This window comes from Ochotona curzoniae, unplaced genomic scaffold (genome assembly GCF_017591425.1).
Source record: "Ochotona curzoniae isolate NIBS_2020 unplaced genomic scaffold, NIBS_Ocur_1.0 scaffold_1852, whole genome shotgun sequence".
NCBI lineage: Eukaryota > Metazoa > Chordata > Mammalia > Lagomorpha > Ochotonidae > Ochotona > Ochotona curzoniae.
The window spans coordinates 48,213,865-48,238,000 of record NW_024467087.1 but is presented as its reverse complement, the minus strand read 5'-3'; the positions used below and the strand labels follow the sequence as shown (position 1 = coordinate 48,238,000).

Sequence of the window (24,136 nt, the reverse complement as noted above, 5' to 3'; positions counted from 1 at the left end):
CCATTTCCAGCTCCCTGTGTTAGTTGTTAGTTCCTGGCTATCAAGTTGGGCCAAGGCCCTGCTAACTAAGCTATTATGCTACTTTCTAATTGGTATATAGCTGGAATTGTTGCTGGGGCTGACACTAGAACTTGGCACTTTGCTATACAAAGTGACGTCCTAACTGGCCAGATTCCCAGTTTAAGAACAGAATTTTCACGCATGATTCGGGGTTTAAGTCTGTCAGCAGACCCCTAGGTCACCAAGGATGAGGCAACATTGTTCTTCCGTCAAGGAATCACCAGAGACAAGCTGGTGAGTAATGTTCATTTGTTCAGCCCAAGTTCCAGGTTTATAAAGGTTTAAGAAAATGGGGGTGGGGGGTAGGTAAGAGGCCATTTTCAGGTAGTCCCTTTACCCAATAATGATGCTATGACTGGATGAAAGGCAGGCCTAATCCTGTTGACTATCCAGTCACTTCGGTAGTTATTTTCTGTGTATACAGAGTTGGAAGTTACACCTTGGGCCAGGGCAGATAAGGTTTAGCTCATGCCGACCAGGTAGTAGGTAGTGACCTGGGGGTGATTTCCCACACTCATGTTCATTGAAAACAGAAACAATAAATATCCACCTTTGTTTTTTCATTAGTACAGAAGAAAGATGAGAGTTGCTGTAAAAAGCTCATATAAAGTCCTTATTAAAGTACACACAGAAACACTTTATAATCCTTTAATTAGGTTGTAAAAACATTTGATTCAGTTTTGTTTGGAATATATTGTGTATAAAACATTAGACTAATGCTTAACATACCGTTTCGTATTGAGTGTGGACTGGAAGGTTTTGAATTTGTTAAATGAGCATTGACATGGTTTTCGCTCTAGTATTGCTGTATGCTGTCACCACTGTGGTAGTACAATGTTGTATTCATATAGCATGCTATAGTTTAGCGCCTTCCGAATATATCTTTCTTCATCAATATTTTGCTCATCATTTCACAAATTATAGCTCTGTAATGGTGTGGCAATTCATATCTTGAATATGCTGCTAATATGAAAGTGCGGTTCCATTTTTTTCTCAGCAATTGATCTTTAGTTTTTTTTTTATTATCTGGTATTAATCATGTTGATTGGCCTACAGTTACTAAAAAAAATTAATAGTGTTGAAATGTAGTTACTTCCATCGTTTACTGATACTCCACTTCCACACCATCTCTCTTCATTATGGCATAACAATGTTTTATTGATTTTAATTGGGACTTCAAATTTGTGACTATTAAATTATATCAGTGCATTAAACCATTAATTACTTCCCTGTTCATAGGCAGTGACTGTACAACAGTATGCATCTGGATATAAAGAATCATTTGTGTCATAATGGGAGCTTTGCATGTTCTCAATGAACATGCCTAACCTCAGTATGATCAAGGAAATAATTTCTGGTCCATTAAGCCAAATTAAATCAAGTTTCCTACTTTTTAAACATGTTAACTGAATAGCTTATAACAGGAGGTATGCAACTAGCTATATATTTCTTTTCCCATTTAATTTGGAAAAACTTCTTCCACACACAGTACATAAAGGTACCTTGTACTACTAGAGATTTAGAACTCATAAAATTAGAAACTGATTAAGACTGTCACTTTTGTGTTAGAGCTTCAAAAGGAGCTTGAGAAAGTTCCAAAAAGGAGGTTGATTCCCAGTCCTGAGATAAGAGTGGATGAAAGGATGAGACAGGTGTTGTAGCACACAGTATTGGGCCACCACTTGTGACACTGGCACCCCATGTCAGAATGACTGTTCAAGTCTTCTCTGCTGCCCCTCACATCCAGCTCTCTGTTAACACTCTTGGGAAAGGATCAGAAGATTGTCCTAGTTAGTGCTTGGGTCCTTTCACTCATATTGGAGACCTGGATAAAATTTCTGGTTCCTGGCTTCAGCTTGCTTCAGTCCTGGCTCCTGCAGATATCTGAATAGTGAATTAGAAGATGAAAATTTCTTTCTTTCTCTCTTTCTCTGTCACCTTCTGTTTTAAATAACATGAGTAAATTTCCCTAAAACAGTGAATAAGTGATAGGAAAGTTAAAAAAAAACTATCAAGGATTCTAGCCATTTGCATAATCATACTTGAAATCTGAAGGTACATTAACTTTTTTTACCTAAAAGCAATGCTCTGAAATATCTACAATTCTGAAAATGGCTTTTGGAGATTTGATGTTTGAAAACAAGTATATAAAAATTTAATAAAGCTCAGGACTGGCATGGTAGCTAGCAGCTAAAGTACTTGCTTTGCACGTGCCAGGATCCCATATAGGTGCTGCTTCTAATCCCGGCAGCCCCAGTTCCCATTAAGCTCCTTGCTTGTGACCTGGGAAAGCAGTAGAAGATGGCCCAAGGCCTTGGTACCCTGTAACCCTGTGGGAGACTCTGAGGAGTCTCTGGGCTCCTGGCTTCAGATCAGTGATGCTCTGACCCTTGTGTCCCAATTGGGGAGTAAATCATGGACAAAAGATCTTCCTCTCTCTCCTCCCTCTGTATATCTGATTTTCCAATAAAAATAAAGTAAATCTTTTTTTTTTTAAATTAACCCTTTTGATATGGAATTCATACTATAGGAAATTAGTTGATTCCAAGGAAACAAATTAACAAATGATTTTGTGCCAAATTAATTTGTATATACTTTTTGTTTGTTTTAGATTTACTTTATTTTACTTGGAATCAGAGTTGCAGAAAATGGGAGAGGCAGAAAGAGATCTTCAATCTGCTGCTTCACTCCCCAATGGCTGCAATGGCTTTAACGGCTTCAATGGCCAGAGCTGGGCTGGTCTATATGGGAAGCAGGAGTTTCTTCTGGATCTCTCACATGAGTTCACAGACCTAAAGTCTTAGGCCATCCTTTGCTGCTTCCCAGATCATCCTTCTTTCGACAGGGAGCTGGATCAGAAGTGGGGCAGCCAGGACTAGAACCTATACCCATATTGGATAATGGTATCACTGTTGGAGGATTAGCACGATATGCAACAGCACTGGCAGCAACTTTTATGACAATGTAATTTTTTAATAGTGACAAATCTGAATCAAGTGTAAGTTCAACATTAATTTAGATTATTTGTGTTATTAATTAAAAAGCACGATTATGGAAACGGGGGGGGGAGAAGGAAAGTTTTTTTTTTTTTTTCAGTTTTTGGTTCTTTCCACAAATGGCTATAAATGGCTAGGTCTGGGTCAGGTTGAAGCCAGGATGCTGATACCAAATCCAAATGTCCCATATAGATGACTAGGGCCAAAGGTACATTAGCAGAATAATGCATGAGCATTGGAGCTGTTGTGACCTGAATTGATACTTCTATGGGTTATTTAGTGTCAGAGGTGGTGGTTTTAACCAGTGCGTTACAACATCAGCTCCAAAGTTCAACAATTAATAAATTATGATAATTCAGTTTATTACAATATGGACATGATGTCTTGCAATTATGACATTGGAAGGAAACATCTAGATTGTTTAAAAGATGAAAAAAGATGAAAAAAGGGTAGCTGTATGAACAAAGCATGGGAGAAATCTTCAAGAAGTGAAAATACCATACAATGTTGAGTGTTGTGAACCAAGTATGTTGATATTTTTATTACTGCCTTTTAAAACAGCTAGTGTATATATTTTATAGAATAGCCAAGAATCTCAGGTCTTAAGCCAACATGAAAAAAGATCAGAATTCTAGGTAACAGATAGGATAATGTCACTTAGATGAGTGTGCTAATGTTGCAATCCCAGCATGGGATTATGGGAGTCTAACATGGGGTTATCACTGGTCACTGAAGCACCTCAAGGAAGTAGGTGATGGAGCTTCTCAAGCAATCATTTTGGTTTTCTAAAATGGCTACCTACAATGGCAGTGATTGAAATTCAATCCATTACCATTTCGTTTTAATATTATTATTACCCAAAGGGGAAGGGGTATGGGAGTGAGAGAAGGAAATGGAGGAGAGGGAAAGGCAGAACAAGCTCCTAGTTGACAGTTCAGTCCCCAGTTACCAACCACAATTAAAGTGAAGCCAACAGCCAAGAATTCTAGCCTGGTCTCCCATGTCAGTTACAAGAACCCAGTTACTTGAAGAATTGTTGATGCTTCCTAACATCTGCATTGTAATGAGTTGCGATAAGAATTTAGAGCCATATATCAAACCCAGCCATTCTGACATGGAACGCATGTATCTGAATCAGCATTTTAACAGCTACATCAAGTACACCCATCTATCTGAAGTATTTATCTGAAAGGAATACCTTGGCAATGATTCTATGATTTCTTCCTGCGTAGTTTTAAACAAAGTCTTATGTATGCTAAGTTCCAGTTGAAACATCTATACTACTGTAGATCTTGATAATATAATACCTTGCTTTTATGCATGCCTTACTACATTGTGTACCACAAATGAATATGGTGTAGTAATATCCAAGTAGGAAGTCATGGATTGGCATTTTATGCTGCTTAAATTTTTCCTTAAGATTTATCTATTTATTTGGGTCCAACGTAGTGGCTCATAGGCTAATCCTTTGCCTGTAGTCCAGGCATTGCAATATGGGCATGATTCTAGTCCCAGCTGCTCCACTTCTGATACAGCTCCCTGCTTATGGCCTGGAAAAGCGTTAGAGGATTGCTCAAGTCTTTGGGATCCTGCATGTTCATGGGCGAGCTGGAAGAAACTCCTGGCTGTTCGCTTTGGATCAGACCAGCTCTGCCTAATGTGACCTTTTGAGGAGTGAACCAACAGGTGGGAGATCTCTATCTCTGTAAAATTTTCAAGTAAAAAAATTATTTATGTAAAAGGCAGAATTACAGAGATATAAGTATATATTGAAGCCAGCTGGCTGAAAAATTCACCCAGCCCTTCCACTTTGATGTGGCTGTAGGGACCCTTCTGCTCCTCTTGTAATCTATCTCCTTACTAATGAGCCTGGGAAAACAGCAGGGCTTCCAAGTGGAACCCATATGAAATGTCTGTTGCCCTCTACCCCACAAAGCTGACTCCCTGGTTTATATTTTTCTGAAGCCTGCTGTAGATAAGTAAATTTGCTTCTTTGAGGGCTGAGAAGAATATAAATGGTCCTGTATGTTTGTGTTTCCATTCTTTTAATATATGAGCTTGTTGCTTTGGGGAACAGCATTTGTTCTTCTTTAAGCTAAAAAAAAAATAAACACAGTATAGTATATGCATGTTAAAATTTAGGAATGGAAGGCTATGGCATTTTATGGCCCTCAACATAAAAGTGCTTCAAGGGTTATTCATTATGAATGCAGGTTTGTTGACACTAAAAGTAGGGCAAGAGGTCCTATGTTATTCAACTGATTAAGTGTTCTCAAAACTGCATTAAATACCTATGCTATTGAAAGATTTTGAAATCTTTTTAAAAATAAATTACCCATATTCAATGAAAATTATCTAAGAGGTAGTACTAATGTCTATAGCACCAAAAAAAGAGAGAGAACTTAAGAAGTCTTCTCATTCAAAGTTTCCATGTTGAAATCTGATCACATCAATATTTTTCAGGTGGAAGTGAGTCCTCCTGGGATAAAGAAAAGATGCAGTCTCCTCTTGCTGCTCCTGGACCCCAACATGGAATTGCGCATTCTACCCTTGCTGGTCAGCCTGGCCTTGGTGGTGCTCCTACTCTCAATCCATTGCAGCAGAACCACCTGCTAACCAATAGTATGTATACTGTTCTCTCTGATCATGGCATGCTAAGAAAAATGTCATGCAAGATGTGGATGACACCTTGGGTTGGCACAAGCTATTCCTCTTCAGAAACATTTCAGTTTTGGTTTTTTTTTTTTTTTTAAAGATTTATTTTTATTATTTTGTTATTGGAAAGGCGGATATACAGAGAGGAGAGACAGAGAGGAAGATCTTCCATCCGATGATTCACTCCCCAAGTGAGCGCAACGGGCCGATACTATGCCGATCCGAAGCCAGGAGCCTCTTCCAGGTCTCCCACACGGGTGCAGGGTCCCAAAGCTTTGGGCCGTCCTCGACTGCTTTCCCAGGCCACAAGCAGGGAGCTGGAAGGGAAGCGGGGCTGCCGGGATTAGAACCGGCGCCCATATGGGATTCCGGGGGTGCAAGGCGAGGACCTTTAACCACTTGCGCCACCGCGCCGGGCCCGTTTTTTTTTTTTAATAAAAAAAAATGTTAAGTTGGATTCATTTGAAAAAGTGTGTGATCCATACAGTTGAAGTACCACATAACAAAGTAGTTACATGGAAGGCTAGGTAACAGAGCACCTAAAATGCTGGCTAGAGTCCCTTAAACGTGTTTTTAAATTTCTCATCTTTTTTTTTAAAGATTTATTTTTATTATTATTATTTTTATTGGAAAGGCGGATATACAGAGAGGAGAGACAGAGAGGAAGATCTTCCGTCCGGTGATTCACTCCCCAAGTGAGCACAATGGCCAATGCTATGCCAGTCCGAAGCCAGGAGCCTCCTCTGGGTCTCCCACATGGGTGCAGGGTCCCAAAGCTTTGGGCCATCCTCGACTGCCTTCCCAGGCCACAGGCAGGGAGCTGGATGGGAAGCGGGGCTGCCGGGATAGAACCGCCGCCCATATGGGATCCCGGGTATGCAAGGCGAGGACCTTAACCACTGTGCCACCGCGCCGGGCCCAAATTTCTCATCTTTTAAATTTAGTTTCACATCCCTGTTTGAACTTAGAGAAGTCATTGAACTGATCCAAGTCTTGCTTTCTCCAATTACAAAGTTGGGATTAAAGTTTCACATAGTGAGGGTTACTGTAAGGGCTATAAAACAAATGAAGGAAAAGCTGCTTAGAATGAACTACAAGTGGTACTATATAATTTACAAGTAGCATTGTTACATAGTAATTGAACTACAGTTAATATATAGAAATTAAACTGTTGTTGATGGTTTTGGTATCTTCAGGGACTAAGAAGTCTTTGTGTAACAAAGCATATCATGTACATTTCTTCACCAAAAATCTTTTCCTTACAAACAAGAAATGTGGAAGAAGGCTTACATACCCACTTTCTCTAAGATTTTAATCCTCCCTTAGATTGCATGGTTAAGGGAACTGATAAATTTTAAATATATTTATGATGTTCTGAATCTTATGAAATTCATCAGGTATTAAACATAAAGAAGTAAATTATGGTGTATTATCTTAATAGGTCATACTCTCTATAGTAAAATGGCCCTTACAAAATGAATTTCAGGCGGACAAAGTCAATGTCAGAAAAGTATAAATTGCATATCATGTGAAGATCAAAAAGGATTGATTGCATTAGATTTACTTCATAATGAAAGGCTACCCAGAAGACTTTTAGTATCTATTCTGACAGGTGAAGGTCTTGGAAGTCATTACTTCTGTGTAGCAAGAAACACTAAAAAAAAAAAAAAAAAAAAAGAAGAAGAACCATCTGGAAATTACCAACTCTTAGATCTGTCAGAGATCTCAATCTTAGGGCACTGGCACACCAAAACCAGAGAAATGAGTAAAAGAGAACCAGAGGAGAAAACATAGCTGGAGTCTTTTTTTCCTTCTGTTTTTTTTTAATATGCCTTTATTCATCTATTTACTTATCTACCTATCTAGCTAACTATTCATTTTGTTTTATGACACAGTTTAATAGGCACTGGGATTTCCTAGCCTCCTCTCCAAGTTCCCTCTCGTTCCCAATAACTTCCTCTAGTTTTCAATGGGTGTCTTTCATGAATATTAATAAGTCCCTCATGCTGCCTTGAAGTGTCTCCCAACAATGTAAGCATGAACAGTGCTGGAGAGTCCAGCGTCCTACTGTTAGGACATTTTTAGCCATTTCACTGGGAGTCCATCCTTGCTTTGTGTGTGTAGAAACATATTGTTCTCTATCTCCACTTCTGAACATATCAGTTTCTGCTACACTTCGAGTATGCATCCCCTTAGACACAGAGCCAGTGTACGCAGTCCACCATGGGGAGACATAATAATAAACATTCATCAACATGAAGTTAATGAACATGCAACAAAAATAACAATGCATCGTTAGGGTGGTGAAAAGAGTATCAAGGACCTTCATGTAGGAATAAATGTCAGCATGTGACCCATGTAGAGGTAAAGAAATTACAATAAAAACTAGAGCGTCATTACTCATGAGATGTAGCAATAACCATGATAAAAGGACATTAACAATCTTAGGTGTTTACAAGTGATCAGTCTCTTATGGATGATTGATTAATAAATCGCATCACATGAATTATCGGGAAAGATACAAAAAACTAGGAAGTGCTAAAAGGTAAAGCTCACAAGAAGAATAATTAGATTCGGTACCATAAAACTGCAAATTGAGACAAGAAAAAGCCATTCTCTCAGAAGATGCATTTCTGCTAAGGAATGTAGGTAGACTTGCAATGGAACTTTAAAATATATCTAGACTGAAAAAAGTTACAATCCCTGTTAATGACCATGCCAAAAATGCTAAGATCCATGTAAAGAGCAAAAAAAATGGGAGCCATTTCTCTTTCATATCTACTTTTAAGAGATTGTTCCCTGGTGATGCTCAGTGTTAACATGGCTAGGGTATGTTTTGCGCATCTTTACAGGGCATCGCTGGAGTCTTACAGAAGCACTTGAAGGGCAATGAGTCATTTCAGAACTTTTTGGACTTACTTGAGAGATAAAATTCCCTGGAGTCGTAATGGTATAGAGACCAGTAGTTTTCTTTTTCTTTTCTTTTTTTTTTTTTAATGAGTTTTACATCCAAGAGCTTGTTAGCTTCTCAGAATGAGTATCTAAGAAATTTCCCTTTGTGCTTTTGGCATGGGGAAAAGAAAAGCAACCATTTGAAATACATCTATTGTGTTCTATTTTATTTAACAAGTGCTTGCCCTCAAATGAAGCTGTTTTACTAGAGCTTAAACTATGTGGTTTTACTGGTCCAACTGATCTGAAGGAAGGAATATACTAAATTCTAGTCTCCTCTGATATTTGATATTGGTGGAAGGATGAAAACAGCTCCATATTCCTGTGAACTTTATTATCTCATGCAAGGTATAAGATGAAAAAAAAATTAATCACAGTCCAAGGAAACAGACTCACTAATGGCCTGAGATATAATCTCAGGATTATAGAATATTTCTCCTCTTGTATTTGCAGCCACCACAATAGAACTCTGTGTGATAAAAGGAGTTTATCATTGAAGTACTGATCATATTTAAAATGCTGCTACAAATGTAACAAAATTAAGTATGTTTGTGTGTTGCAATTGGGGGGGCTATGGAAACAGAAGCATGAATTAGAGTAAAATTTAGCTTCTAATGCCACAGGTATAGAAAATTTTAAAATGAAGAGAAAGATATAATCAGGAACCCAATATTCCACTTTAGAAAACTAAAGTATTGAGAAAATTATACTCAAAGTAAAAAGAGTTAATGATTACTGGTGAAATCAATGAAATTAAAAAAAGAAATAAAAGAATCACTGAAATCAAATGTTGGTCCATTGAAATATCAGTGGCATTAATGAAACTCTAGCTAAGCAAATGAAGAAAAAGAAAGAACACACAATTTAATATTGTCAGAAATAAAATGACAATCACTATTGATGTCACATACATTAAATTGATAATCGAGAAAAATCATCAAGTTTGATAAACTGTAATTTGTCAATTTCTGGAAAGATAGTAAATGAGTACTCACTTTAAAAAGAACATAATTATATATGTATACACATATACTAAAATATATGAATGAAATTAACAATTTGAGATTGATTATTGCTGATAATACAACCATGTTATTAAGAAATACTAGTCTTTCTATATATTACTTACTAAATTTTTAGATAAAGCTTGTAAATATAAAGAAAGTTAAAGATACGTCATTACAAAAAAATTAAAGAAATATAAGAAAGGAAGAAGCAGGGAGAGTGTAAGTGAAGAAAGATGGGGTATGGAGGGAAGTATCATTAGTCTTTTACAACTCTATATATGAATTACAAAAAGAAGTTGTTTCCAAAAATTAAAGAAAATAAGGAAAGAAAGAGAGATAGTTGTGGGAGGGAAGAAAGCAGGCAAGTCTGATGATCTTACCACTGTATCTATGAAATACATGAAATATGCTCTCTATATTAATAAAACTTGAAAAAATTAAAAGGCACTTCTATCTGTGACTTTCAGACACAGAATTCACCAGCCTAGTTGGGTCTGTTGGTAAATTCTACCAAACACTATGGAATAAATTATGCAAATTATCTACAATCAAAGAAATGTAACTGGAAGGAGAATTTTCTTCCTCATTCTGAAATCAACATTACTCTAATAACAACTACATTCAGTCATCACGAAAAAACTATAGACTCAACAAAATATTGGAAACTTGAGTACAGTAGTATATAAAGGTTGTTACATATTATATCTAATATGATTTACTCCAGCTACACAGGTTTGATTAAACACTCAAAAATAAATTGATGCAATCTGTCACATCAGCAATATAAAGAAAAATTATCATCACAATAGTTTGAGACAAATCATGTAACATACAATACACATTCATAATTTAAAAAAACAGAAAAAAATAGCAATATTGTAAAATGTTTCAGGTTTAAAAAGAGCATCTACAAATCCTAATGATAACTATAAGCTTAATGATGAGAAATTAGATTCTTTCCTCTGAAATCTGGAAAAATGCAGCGATTGCCCCCTCATCACTCCTGTTCATCACTGTCCTGCAAGTCCTAGGCAATACAGTATAGCAAGGTGAAGAAACACATGTTATATAAATGAGAAAGAACAGCTTTTGTTCAAAAAATTATACAGTAATTGATGTAAAATACCACAAAGATTTCAGAAAAAAAGCCTATTAAGAACCAGTAATTAATTATAGCAAAATTGCATAATAAAAATTAATATGCTAAAATCAATTGTTTTACTATAATGAAAAATTGCAGTATGACAACAAAACAACGTATTTCCTTTAGTAACAAAAATAGGATTGTTTACATATAAGGCTAATTAAATACATGTAAAATCTATAGATGAATTACTACCAAATATTGAAGGATATTCAAACAGTATCTAAAACACTGGAGAGAAGCTTAATGTTCATGGGTAGGAAGGCATACTATCATTAAGATATTAGGACTTCCCTACCTGATCTATAGATTCATTGTTATCCAAAACAAAATTTGGAAGTTAGGTTGTTAATATATTGATGTTTCTGCCATTTATATGGCAAACAAAACAACCAAAATAGTCACTATAATATAAAAGAACAAATTCATTTCACTTATATTGTTGTCTTTCATGATTTGTTAGATAAATTGATCAGTAGAACATAATGCAAAACTCAGAACTAGATTAAAATGGATGTAACTAATTAATATTTGATACAGGAGAAATTAAATGAAAGATCGTTCTTCAACAATTCACTGGAACACATAGGAAACTACATGCATACAAATAAACCGAAACACAAAATTTATACCCCTAAAATTGTATTCAAAATAAGCTGAAGACCAAAATGTAAATTTTAATGCTCTGAAACTATTAAAGATAGCATCAGAAAAAATATGGGCAATCTTTGGTTTGACAGTTTTTAGATGCAATCAAAAAACCAGTTCCTTAACAGATAAGTGGCAAATAAGTTGGACTTCATTAAAATTAAAAACTGTTCATCTACCACATTGTTAACAGAAAGAAAAGACAAGCCAGGAAAGAGGGAAAAAAAATCTTTGCCACACACAAATAAGAAAAAAAAAGGCTGCTCATACACACACATACACACACATAACTCTTAAAACCACAGCAGTAATATGTAAACAACCCAATTAAGAATTGGCAAAAAGCCCTACATGTCACCAGAAAGGAGAAGATATACATATGGCAATAAGCATACAAAAATATGCTCAACAATATATGTCATTAGGGAAATGCAAATTATAACAATGAGATACTCCTACATACCACTGGACACTTAAAAACATCAACACACTGTCAACACATTTCTTGCAATGATGTGACAGAACAGGAACTTTTCAGTTCATTACTAATGAATATACAAAATGATACAACTACTTTGGAAGAAATTTTTGTCCCTTTTTACAAAGCTTTGTATATTTTTTCCTGTTTATCCAAATGATTTAAAAAATTTCCTTCACATGAAATCCCCGACACCAAAGTCTGTAGTTTCTATATTGATTATGGTTAAATATTGGAAGCATGCAATGTGTATTTCAGTTGATTACTGCATAAACTTAATGTCATACAGTCATATTATAGGATCATGTTTAGAAACAATGACAGATGAACTATGAAATCTGGAATAGACTTGAGATCTTTAAGTGGTTTTAGCTACATGGAAATGCCTATGTGAAAAGCCTAAATATTGTAATGGATACAGGAAAAGCAAAGCAATAGAGATAGTAAAAGATTAATCGTTGCCCAAATTTAGACAGCAGGTATGGTGAAATAAAGCACAGATGATTTTTTTAAGATAATGTGACTATTCTATGCGATATTATAATGATATATATATATATGAAAATCCTTAGATATGTACAAGACAAAAAAATGAACTGTACGGCAGAGTTAATATTAAGGTGATGCTATTAATTTTGAATTGTAATGTAAGGTATGAAACAAAGACAATTGTGTGCTGGTAGAGTAGAGGTAAAATATAAGGACATTCTCTGTAATTTCAGTTTTTTCTGTAAAATGAAAACTGTTCTAAAAATAACATCTGTTAATTTTAAATGAGTGTGATCCTTTAACATAAAAAATTAGCTAAAACAGAACATTTGATTTTACATCAAACCATCAAAATGTGTGATAGCTGAAGTAAATTAAATCTGTACAGCAATGTAAATACTGCAGTGCAGTGGAGCCAGAGTAGAGCATACATGTAGAAATATTGTGTAATATCAACAACAAAATTATAATTTGGATGAAATAAAAAATTTGTACTTTACTGCACAGATGGTAAATAGTGCAAGTCCTACAATTAGGGTGAAAAGGCAAAAAAAAAAAAAACCAGTCAGGAAAACCAGGTACTGTTATGAAAAGATTAATGTCTAGTAGGTCAAGAAGACTTAGAAATTAAATCAGTGTAGGGTTCTGTGGAAGACTCAGACCATCACTGGAATCTGTATGGTTCATGGTTAGGGATGTTTCATGATAGGAACTGGTGGAATACCCAAACACATTAGAAAAGAATCCATAGATTAGGTAAAGATGCCCTTTCTGTTGATGGGAAAGAAATGACTCATTTTCAAGATTTTATTTTATTATTAAACATCTATGTAAAATATTTGTCATGCATGTAAGAATCCAGGTTGCTAGAATGTTGTATACTATTGATAGCTTTTAATTTGATGTTTTCAGGTTTGGAAAAGATTGACTTACATATTTGCGTATTCTTTGCATGTGAAACTCATGTGGGGAATCACTGTTAAACTAGGATGTGACATAAATATTAGCTTAAAGCATAAAGTATTATAGTCAATTGATGATTAGTTCTTACAGATTAAGATCTGAAAGTATGAGTTCTAAGTCCTTTGTGGCCATTAAAGTGTTATGTTTTAAAACTATCAATAGGCTGTTAAGTTCTGTTTGTAGTTTGAGTTTTGTTTGCATGTCAATTGGACTATAACTAGACATATTTCTTGATATTGCCAGATGGTGTCTGGGTGATGCTGAAAATCTTTGGAGAAAGAGTAAAGATTATTACAAAATTAAGGGAAGTGTAAATTGAAAAAAAAAGACTCATTTAATCATTTAAATGTGAAAGGAAGGCACCAATTGCTGCTTTAAATTTGCAGTTTGGTCAATTTGTAACTGAAACAGTTTCCACCAAGAAATGAAATCTATAATTATCTTAGCTTGTGTTAAATGAGAGCCTTAGAAACCTGTTTAGGTCATTGATAATTACTGTTATGTTGAGAATAAACATTTATAAGGTTTTTAAAATCAGTGATTAACTTGATATGTAATAAAATATTTCATTATTACAGCTTAACCTATATGATGGGTGAAGTGTAAAAACCCATATGCATTTTAGAAGACGACCTGAAAACAAACCTCTGATTTAAGAGAGGATGGGTTGTATGTGTAAATGTGATCATACAAAAATCTTTATTGTGCTTGGCTTATTTCACTTAGCATGTCACTCAGACTGAGTATTTAAGATACATTGATCAGATTGACTTATTCATTCTGCATTACATGCATATGTTATATCATATTGAATCTAGCAAATGTATACAATTGTAATTTGTCATTCTACAATACACGTTTTTAAAATAAAATAAATAAGCAAAATATGTGGGGAAGACAATTCTAACATCAATGTCTTGTTTTGAGGGTTCTATAATCAGCTAATGATTCTATGAAGAATATTTCAGAGTTAATATGTTTGGCTTGGCAAACTTCTACTATAAAGGAATTAGAGATAAGGAAATGCTTATTTTATTTTGTTCTGTAGGCTATACAGTCATAAGGGTATATAAAACGTTTCCTTTTTTAATTACATGGATAATTTAAGGTCTGGGGTTGCTTTGATCCTGTGCATTTTATGGCTGTATTTATTAGAAACACTAGTATCTCAAGTTCTTTAGTTAGGGATGGATCGTGATGCCCCTGCACTTTCCTATTAATAGTTTTAAATGAACCAATCTAGGTATAATATGGAGATAAACCTCATGCAAGTTAACATTACTTGTTCCTTACAGCCTTTATTAAAACTGGGACTTCATTAAGATAAAAACTTTCCTGTGTTGCTAGTGCTGTGGCCCAATGGGTTAAGTGGCTGCCTGCGAAGCCAATATCAACATGGGTCCTAGTCCAAGTCTTGCCTGCTCCACTTCCTATCCAACTGCCTGTTGATGCTTCTAGGAAAAACAGTGAAAGATGACCCAAGTACTTTTGTATCTCCCACGCATGTGAAAGACTGGGAATAAGCTTCTAGTTCCTTGCTTTTGATTCATTCAACCTTGGCTATTGCAGCAATTTGGGGAGTGAACCAGCAGATGGAAGATAAATCTCTTAGTGTGTGTATGTGTGTGTGTGTGTGTGTGTGTTTGTGTGTGTATGCACGTGCAAGCGTGCACGCACCTGCAGTGTATGTCCCGTTCTCTACCATTCAAATAAGCAAAACACATTTAAAAACATAAAACCTGCTCTGTGAAGCACACTGTTAAATAATTAAAAGACAATCCATAAAATGGGAAAAATTCTGGCTGTAAAGTTTTTTTTTCTTTTTTTCTTTTTTTTGAAGTGTTTATGTTACTGCCACTGTTGTTTTGAATAAAGAAATTTAGGGAACCTCTGAATACATTCTCTACAAATTGTTTTCTGTTTTATTTTTTATGATAGGAGAAGAAATCAGAAGTAACAGAGTGCAAAAAAAAAAGGATGCTATTAATAGCTGATAATTGTGTGGGTTAACAACAAAAATGTTATCTATTATAGAATTTCTATAGTCTGTGATAATTTACAGAAATTATGGGCAAGGATGTTTTAGAACATCTTTAAAAGATTGATGGTTTCTGGGCTTATTTCCAAAATAGGGCAAGGTTACTGTAGATGTATGAGTTTAAAATGCATTTTAAAGTGCCAGGGTTTGCTTATAATCATGTTAACATCTGTAATCCTAGGCTAACTTTCTTCAGCTCTGCACACAAATAACCCACTTACCTCCTGCAAATCTCAGCCTATTTAGGGGCAAGTGAACAAAGATTTTAATTGTCATCTTTTACAGTAAGCATATTTGGTGTAGTCACTACTAGTTGAGTGTCGACAATACTTGAAATAATTTTTAACGGAGGAAAAATGTAGGAAAATTATTTCAAAATGCATAAACAAACAAATGAAATTCTCTGTACTACTAAACAATGCTAGTGTTGTCATTAAAACAGAAAGCAAGTTGAAATTTTAATGGTGAATTTGGTTTTTATTAATAAGGATTTAAAATTAGAACTGTGAGCATTCATTTTAGGTTTGCATATAAAATAATATTGCATATTCCAAGTTTTATTTTTCTCAATAATTTCGAAGCTTATACAGTCTGCAACCTGCTTTACCAGCACGACTAATTCTCTTAAAGAAAATATGGAGCCAAGAAATTATCAGCACATTAATACATTACAGTGAATAAAATGAATGTTACTTTCTATTCTTTAAGCACATGATATATGGCTTTAATATTTTTATCTGCTTTATGTATAAAAATTCTTTTCATTAATAGTTTGGGAGTGAAAGTAAGAATAAAACACACTTATAATAAAATTTATAAATATTGAAACATTTAAAATATTTAGGAATGTCAAATCCCATATACATGATTAGTGGCAAAAAAAAACACCCTTGATTTATTTTACAGAAGCAAGTGATAATGATTTTGGATACTTTTACAAAATGATTTCATAGTATCACATTGTAGCAAGTTTAACATGTACTGTCTCTTTTAGGACTGGATCTGCCATTTATGATGATGCCTCATCCCCTACTTCCAGTCAGCTTACCTCCTGCTTCAGTTGCCATGGCAATGAATCAGATGAACCATCTCAATACTATTGCCAACATGGCTGCTGCAGCCCAGATTCACAGTCCACTCTCCAGAGCTGGTGCCTCTGTTATTAAGGTAAGAATCACGATTTAGAAGAGAACAAAGGTGTTAATTATATGTGAATTTTGATAAAAGATTAGCCAAAGCCCTGGATCTTCAGTAGTAAAACACAGCTCATTGACTCAGTTGGTAAGTGTACAGTATTGATGAGTTTAGTTTCTGTCTAGGCCTGCAAGGTGTTTTGTTTCATTGCTGTTTGTTTCTTTTCATTCCATGACAACATATCTCAGTTTTAACTCTCCCTTCCTCTCTTACACTCATGTGCACAGTGTGTTTGGCGCATAACCAGACTAAAGACAGAGCAGAATAGTGTGCAAAAAACATTCCCATTTCTGTGGTGAAACAAATTGAGCACTGGGGATCTTTTTGGAGTGTTATAGATAGGTAATTTTGAGAGAATATACCACAAAGTCAGACAGACTGGGGTTCAATTTTGAGTTTCAACGTATTAGGTGAAAAACCATGGACGTGCTATCTAACCCACTGGAATGTATTCCTTCAACAATAAAATTTATGTTACAGTAAAGATAGAACCTACTTCATTCATTCATTATCTGAAAATAATGCATATAAAATATTTGTTAAATCTAGTGAAATATTAAATATTGATCATGTTATGGTCATCATTAAAATCTACTTTTCAAAGGTTTAGGGACATTCAGATAAACATAAGTGATATTTTATTATTTCTCCTGATTCTTATTCATTTGGCACGTGGCATCTCTACCTTCTCTAAATATCACATGTACTAGGCTTTGAAATATTTTTTTTCTCTTTTGCTGAAGAAATGATATAAGGATATATAATATTTGAAGCTCATACATGATACAGCAACACATGAATTCTTCCTTCATTTTTTTCAACAAATATACCTTATATATGTCATTATATTGCAAAATATGTTAACATACTAATTTAGGAATATTCTCTGACTTACATGTACATGGAAACTAAATGTGAAACAAACAAGTACCCACTTAACTTACTCTAATAGGATATATTTTGATTGACAACATAAGAAAACTATCAAGTATTGCAGGTATGTGTAAGAGATAGTGGTCAAACTTAGCAAGTAGGAAAAATGGAGCACATTTCAGGAAATAATTGCAATTGATTGATTTGAGTTTTGTACTATTGGTAAGATAATAATGAATAGGCATGGAGGAAAAAGAAGTGCAGCTGGAGAAAATTGACATTGTTGACATTTTTGCTCCATTTGAAAAATAATGTCTAGTTTGAGGCGCTCCTAAAATCACTGAATAAAATGTGAAACATAACCTTTGTAAGAAAGAGAAATAAAATCAATCCTCTGTTTATAACAACAGATAAGTCAAAATCTGTTTCTTATAAAGATTGTGTCTGTTAATGGATTAGGCTATCCCCACAGATCAGAACTCTGTTTTTCAATGTTTGACCAAAATGTAATTGACAATTAGAGTTGTCTATAAGAATGAAATTTCCCATGAACATATTTTAAAGAGTGGAATATGTTTCCCATAGTTGTGAAATAATATAGTTACTAAGAGAACATGAATTCATATACAAATTAGGAAAATGCATTAAGAAAGTAAAGGCAGTTGAAAATAATAATATTTTCATTCACTCTTTAATTGATGGAAAGGAAGTCTTAATGGAGGTATGTTTGCAGCTCTTCCAAAGTACATTTGATCAGTTTTGTAAAATCTGACACATTCTGGATGAAATTTTTGGACCAGTTAGGAGGTCTGTGAATATTTTGTAGTGGAGAGGCAGTAGGAATAGGATTCATGACTACAATCTGGTCATTGATGGTGATGATTATAGTTGTGGAAAAAGAAAGGATAATTATCTTCTCCTTAATCCAATTTTTTATGATTAAAACAATGTAATTTTGATTTTTGCAACTTAGTCCATTTCATGAACAACTTTCTCTAAAAAAAAGAACTGTCACAAATGAAGCTTGATACTATCTTTTAAATGTGGGTGTTTGATTATTTGCTTGTATAAGTGCTTCAAAAGCATAGAAATTACTGTATGCTTAAGGAAAATGTATCTACTTTCAGGTATTTTGACTACTGGAAACTGAAAGAAATGCATTTCATTCAAATGTCTTCAACAAAATGTATCTATAAATCTATTTAAATGATCTCCATTGGTGAATAATAGGAAAATGAAAAGGAAGAAAAAATGATTTCAGTGACTAGCATAAGGATTTTAATTGAGGTGTGAATGTTTTATTTACCTACATAAATTTCAGTTACAGAGAGAAAGAGAGAGAGACAGAGAGAGAGAGAAAAATTTTCTGTCTGTTGGTTGACTCCCAAGATGGCCCACAATGGCCAGGGCTGGGTAGGCCAAGCTGAAGCCGGAAGCCAGCAACTTTATCTAGATGATAGGGCACAAACACTTTGGCCATCCTCTGATGCTTTCCCAGGTTCATTAGTAGGAGAGCTGAATTCCAATGAAGTAGCCAGGACACACAGTACTTTTCCTGCTATACCATAATGATGGCCTCAAGGTTTTTTCTTTCTTTTTTTTTTTTTTTTTTTTTTATAAGTACTTTTGGACTTTAATAGCTTTAAAATAATAATTTACAAGAAAAATTATAGTGGAAACAAGCATTGTGGCACATCAAATTGAGCTGTCAATGGAGACAATACCATCAACCTGTATCAGAGTTTCATAGGGATTTTGTCTACTTACTTCCAATCCAGTCTCCTGTTACATTACCTGTGAGCTAACAGGATGGTCTAAGTATTTGAGTTTTTGTTGCCCACAGAGGCGGCCTAGATGGAGTTCCAGTATTTTGGCTGCAAATGTTAGCAAGTTGGCAAGTGATCCAAATAATGGAAGATTCATTTCTCTCTCATTTTAACTTTCAAACAAACATTTTAGAAAAACAAACTATAGTTTAAAAAAAGTCTTCTAATTTACAGATGCGCTTTTGCATGTTAAAGTCTCACTTTCTTTGTGAGAAAAGTTAACAATGTGATATCAGCCATACTCCTTTGATACCCAGTTATAAAGACATAAATTTCACACTTTTATTCATGTGTCTTTCAATGGAATTTGCTCTTAATGTTATTCATGATGAAGCACAATCTCAAGGTTCATTGTATTAAAATCTTGTATTACTTGAGCAGATCTGTGTGAGATTTATCATAGAAATATTCAAACAAAAGCATGTATATTGTTTGCATTTACAAATTCATACTACTAGTTAACTTAAAAAACACAAATATTGATATTAGTGTTACTCATTGCTGTATAAAATAATTAAATTTAAGTGCATATTTTCATCTTTTATATATCAAATTTACCATTTAGAATTAAATATCCTTCCACAATATTTGTAAGACATTTAATATTTAGTAATAAATGCCACAACTATGAAATTAGATTTCTTTCAATCATATCCACTATAAACCATGGAAAGTAAAGCAAATCCACTATAAACTATGAGAAATAAAATTGATTCCTAGTCCCACTTTTCTATGTATCATTTGATAAATGTAAAATATATCTTCAAAAGTATTTTTTTTCAATTTATAGCCACAGTAATAGAATGGGGCATGCTATAAAAGGCGGCCATAGTATGTCTTTATATTAACTGAAATTTGTGAAAAATTATGAAAAGTGACACGAAAGTTATTGATTAATTTAAATTGTTCCTGTTTGTTTTCTCTAAGTTTATTTTTTGCTTTCAGTAAAACTTTCCTTTTAATTAATATCACTTAAAAAGCCTTTGAGTTTAAAACAAAACAAAAAAGCAAGGTGTAATACTGAAGTGACTTTCTCCAGCCCGTCTAGATACCTGCCACGCTTCTCCACAATGTCAGCTGTGCTAGTAATTGTTATTGATAAGCATGAGATTATAATTACAATCTCCATTTAAAATAGATCTTTAAAAATATTAGGTTGTAATATTTTAAATATTAAAAAAAATATTAGGTTGCATGGAAGATATCAAGTAAGTGAATGATTGGCTGCACAAATGATACCTATTTCCAGTTTTTGGCATTCCTAGTCAAAGAATCTGGAAGCAACTAGTCTAGTCTTACTTTTTACTCTTCTGCTTTCTTTTCTGCAAATTAATCTTATATTTTATATATCTTGTTTGTGCATGTACATATAGCACTTTCCTTGTATGGTCTACATATAAAGTCTGGTTAGACTTATCTATAAATTGTGTAACTTCTTTGTTTTAATTCAGGAGAACAAATTTGTCATCTATCAGTAAGCTTATCTTGGAAAATAATTGAATCAGTAGAAATCACAGATGTATGGTTCAAAAAGTTTGTTGGTTTTCTATAATTTTGTCTCCATTAACTGAATCCTTACTATGTATTAGGTAGTTATCCAGGTGCAAGCTATAATGTGTGAGGGAAATAATAAACAGAATAACCCTAGAAATTTTAATTCTTCATTAAAATTTCAATATACAGGGCCTGGCACAATAGCATAGTGGTTAAAGTCCTCAGCTTGTGTATGCTGGGATCCCATATGGTCGCCGGTTCTAATCACGGCAGCCCCACTTCCCATCCAGCTCCCTGTTTGTGGCCTGGGAAAGCAGTCAAGAATGGCACAAAGCCTTGGTACCCTGCACCCACGTGGGAGACCCAGAAGAGTTCCTGGCTCCTGCCTTCAGATTGGCTCAGCTCCAGACATTTCGGCCGCTTGGGGAGTGAGCCATCGGACAGATCTTCCTTTCTGTCTATCCCCATCTCTGTATGTCTGCCTTTCCAATAAGTAAATAAATAAATAAATCTTTAAAAAAAATCAATGTACAATAAACTCCTAAATTTTGCTCTGACATTGGAGCAGATTTATTTTTTATCCCCTGCCAGACCAAAGGTCCTGAGTTATAAACTGAAAGGAAACTACATAGAGTGTTTTATGTTTTTCTACCATCTGTGTGCTGAAACTTTTAATAGCAGATGCTTTGTCACGGTAGCATTTTTGACTCTGTTTTCTCCAGGTCCTTAACAAGAATGTCGTGAGAGGCAGGCAACAGTGATTCCATGTGTGTCAACAAAGTGTACGCTATTTTTTTTTTTTTTACAATTTAGCTATCTAGATGTGTTTATTTGAATGTTTATAGTCTAAAATGAACACAGAATTTCATCAATTTATTCATGTGCTTAATATTTGCTTAGCCAGACATTGTTGAACATTAAAATGAAATTAAAAAGCTAGATTTCTACAATAGACTTATGCATATATTATTTATTTTTGTATTTACTTATTTAAGACTTTAATCCAAAATCATTAAAAAAACTCATTGAAAATGTGTACTTAGTAAAGATCGTGCATCAATTTCAAAAACATTTTCACATCAAAGTAAGCATCTTTTCATCTAATTTTTCCATGAACTTTTTAAAGTACCTTTGTGCTTGGCCTGGCATCCACTGATGTTTACAAACCAGTCTTCCAAAACAAGACAAAACAAAACATGTGGTGTAAAACATTTACCATTTTCTAATGTGTAAATATTTCCATCATTGCTGATTTCAACTGTAGCAACTGACTCACAGATTGACTGAATGTCCATTAATACTTGACTGTGAATAGAACAGGCTGCAGAAAACATTTTCCTTTTAAAGCATTATGCCAGATGTTACATGTTTATTGAATGGACCTCTCAATGTTATCTCTTCCCCATTCATTTGAAAAGTTGAACAAGATGCACTTTTCAACTAATCTACCTATCAAGTTATAGTTTTGTAGAGTGTAATAAGTTAACTAAAAGTTTGAGAAGTCTCACTAAGAACAACTCAATAAGGAGTTTGCTTTCTTATTTAAATTGTATACATTTACTAAAAGAGCACACTATGTCCCATAAACATGTGTAATGTGTTAAATAATAAGTTCCAAATTTTAAAAATATTTATGAAAACAGGTTTCATAATAGAGATGCTTAATTGACCTGGTTAGTGGTTACACATTTAATGCATGCATCAAATTGTTATACTGTACTCCATAAATACGTACAACTAAAATAGTTTTATACCTTAATATAGAATGATGTCAGATTGCAAAGTACTTAAGCAAAATTAATTAGGAGCCATTTATTTCTTTGTAATGTATCAATATTTCTACCTCAGTGTGAAAAAGTTTAATGGTTTAAAGTATTTGTGCCTGAAAATGTCCTTAAATATTGAAAGCTACCATAAAGGAGATCTGCTGTGGTCACTTTTACATTTAAAAAATAGATTTATTTTTATTGCAAAGTCAGTTATGTAGATAGAAGGAGAGACAGAGAGGAAGGTCTTCCATTTGTTAATTCATTCCCCAAGCTGATGCAATGGTTGGAGCTGAGCCAATTCGAAGCCAGGAGCCTGGAACCTCTTCCAGGACTCCCACTTGGGTGCAGGGTCCCAGGGCTTTGGGCCGTTCTCAACTGTTTTCCCAGGCCACAAACAGGGAGCTGGGTGGGAAGCGAGTCTTCCAGGATACGAACTGTCGCCTATATGGGATCCCAGCTTATGGAAGACGAAGAGGAGGACTTTAGCCACTAGGCCACTGAGCTGGATCCATGTTTTATTTTGTTTTGTTTGATAATTGTCACAGGTCACAGAGAAAAGTGTAGCTTTTTAGTGCTCTCAGAGGTTGTAAGAATTTCATAGGTTTAGGCTTCTAGAGAAAATCGTCTATGACTCACAAATTAGTTAGGTATTCTTACTTCCGTGGATTTAAACAATCAACAATGAATTTTAGACACATGAAATGCAAATATGACAGCACTGTTGTCCAATATGGTAGCCAAGAGCCTTGTAAGGCTGTATAAATCCAATTGTATATGAAACAAACATATGTTCAGTGGCTAAGGCATTGATTTGGTGATTGCATCCCATATCTGAGTGCTCTGGTTTGAGATTTGGCTTCATTTCCATTTAGCTTCTTGTAATAGATATCCTGGGAGGTAGCATGCACTTAGGTCCCTGCCACTCACCTGAAAGACCCGGGTTTAATTGTGGGCTACAGATAACGAGATGCTTGAATCAGCAGTTAGAGTTCAAGTATCTGGCTTCCTGCCACCCACATGGGAGACCTAAATTGAGTTCACTCTGATTCCACTCCAACTTAGCCCCAGTCACTACTTTCACTTAGGAATGTTCTCCTGTTCTCTTTCTCTTCCTTTCAGATGAATATATTAATAGCTATTTTAGTGTAAATGCAACCAATAGAAAGTAATATTACCAAGAGTTCTCTTGAGACAGCAGTCCTGTATATGGATTCTTCTGAATTCTCTCAGTCTCAAGAAAAAGGGTGCTCTCACAATTTGATTCACCTCCAAGTGTTTGTCCCATTCATAGTGGACATATGTTCATTTGTAATGCCTACCGTATCTTGAAATCACATAACAGCTAGGGGCCTGTTGGATTCTGAAGAGGGTGCTTATTTTAATATTAAAATCTATGTTCTTTGCGTTTTATTTCACTACTATTTGAATGCTTACATGAGTTATTGATCTTTAATTTGGACCGTGGTAAACATATACTACACAAAAACACTCAAAGATCTTTCTTCCATCATCAGTGAGATGCATCGACACACAATAAATATTTGTTGCAT

The 24,136-nt window shown here is 34.5% G+C and overlaps 1 protein-coding gene across 1 annotated transcript in view; it reads left to right on the top strand.

Annotated features, from left to right (window-relative positions):
* Positions 1–24,136, top strand: part of DACH2 (dachshund family transcription factor 2) — a 468,995-nt gene that overhangs the window by 371,330 nt on the left and 73,529 nt on the right. Inside the window, exons 5-6 of the mRNA XM_040999528.1 lie at positions 5,520–5,678; positions 16,425–16,597. Of these exons, the coding sequence (XP_040855462.1) occupies positions 5,520–5,678; positions 16,425–16,597 (332 nt within the window). The remainder of the gene's footprint in view (positions 1–5,519; positions 5,679–16,424; positions 16,598–24,136) is intronic.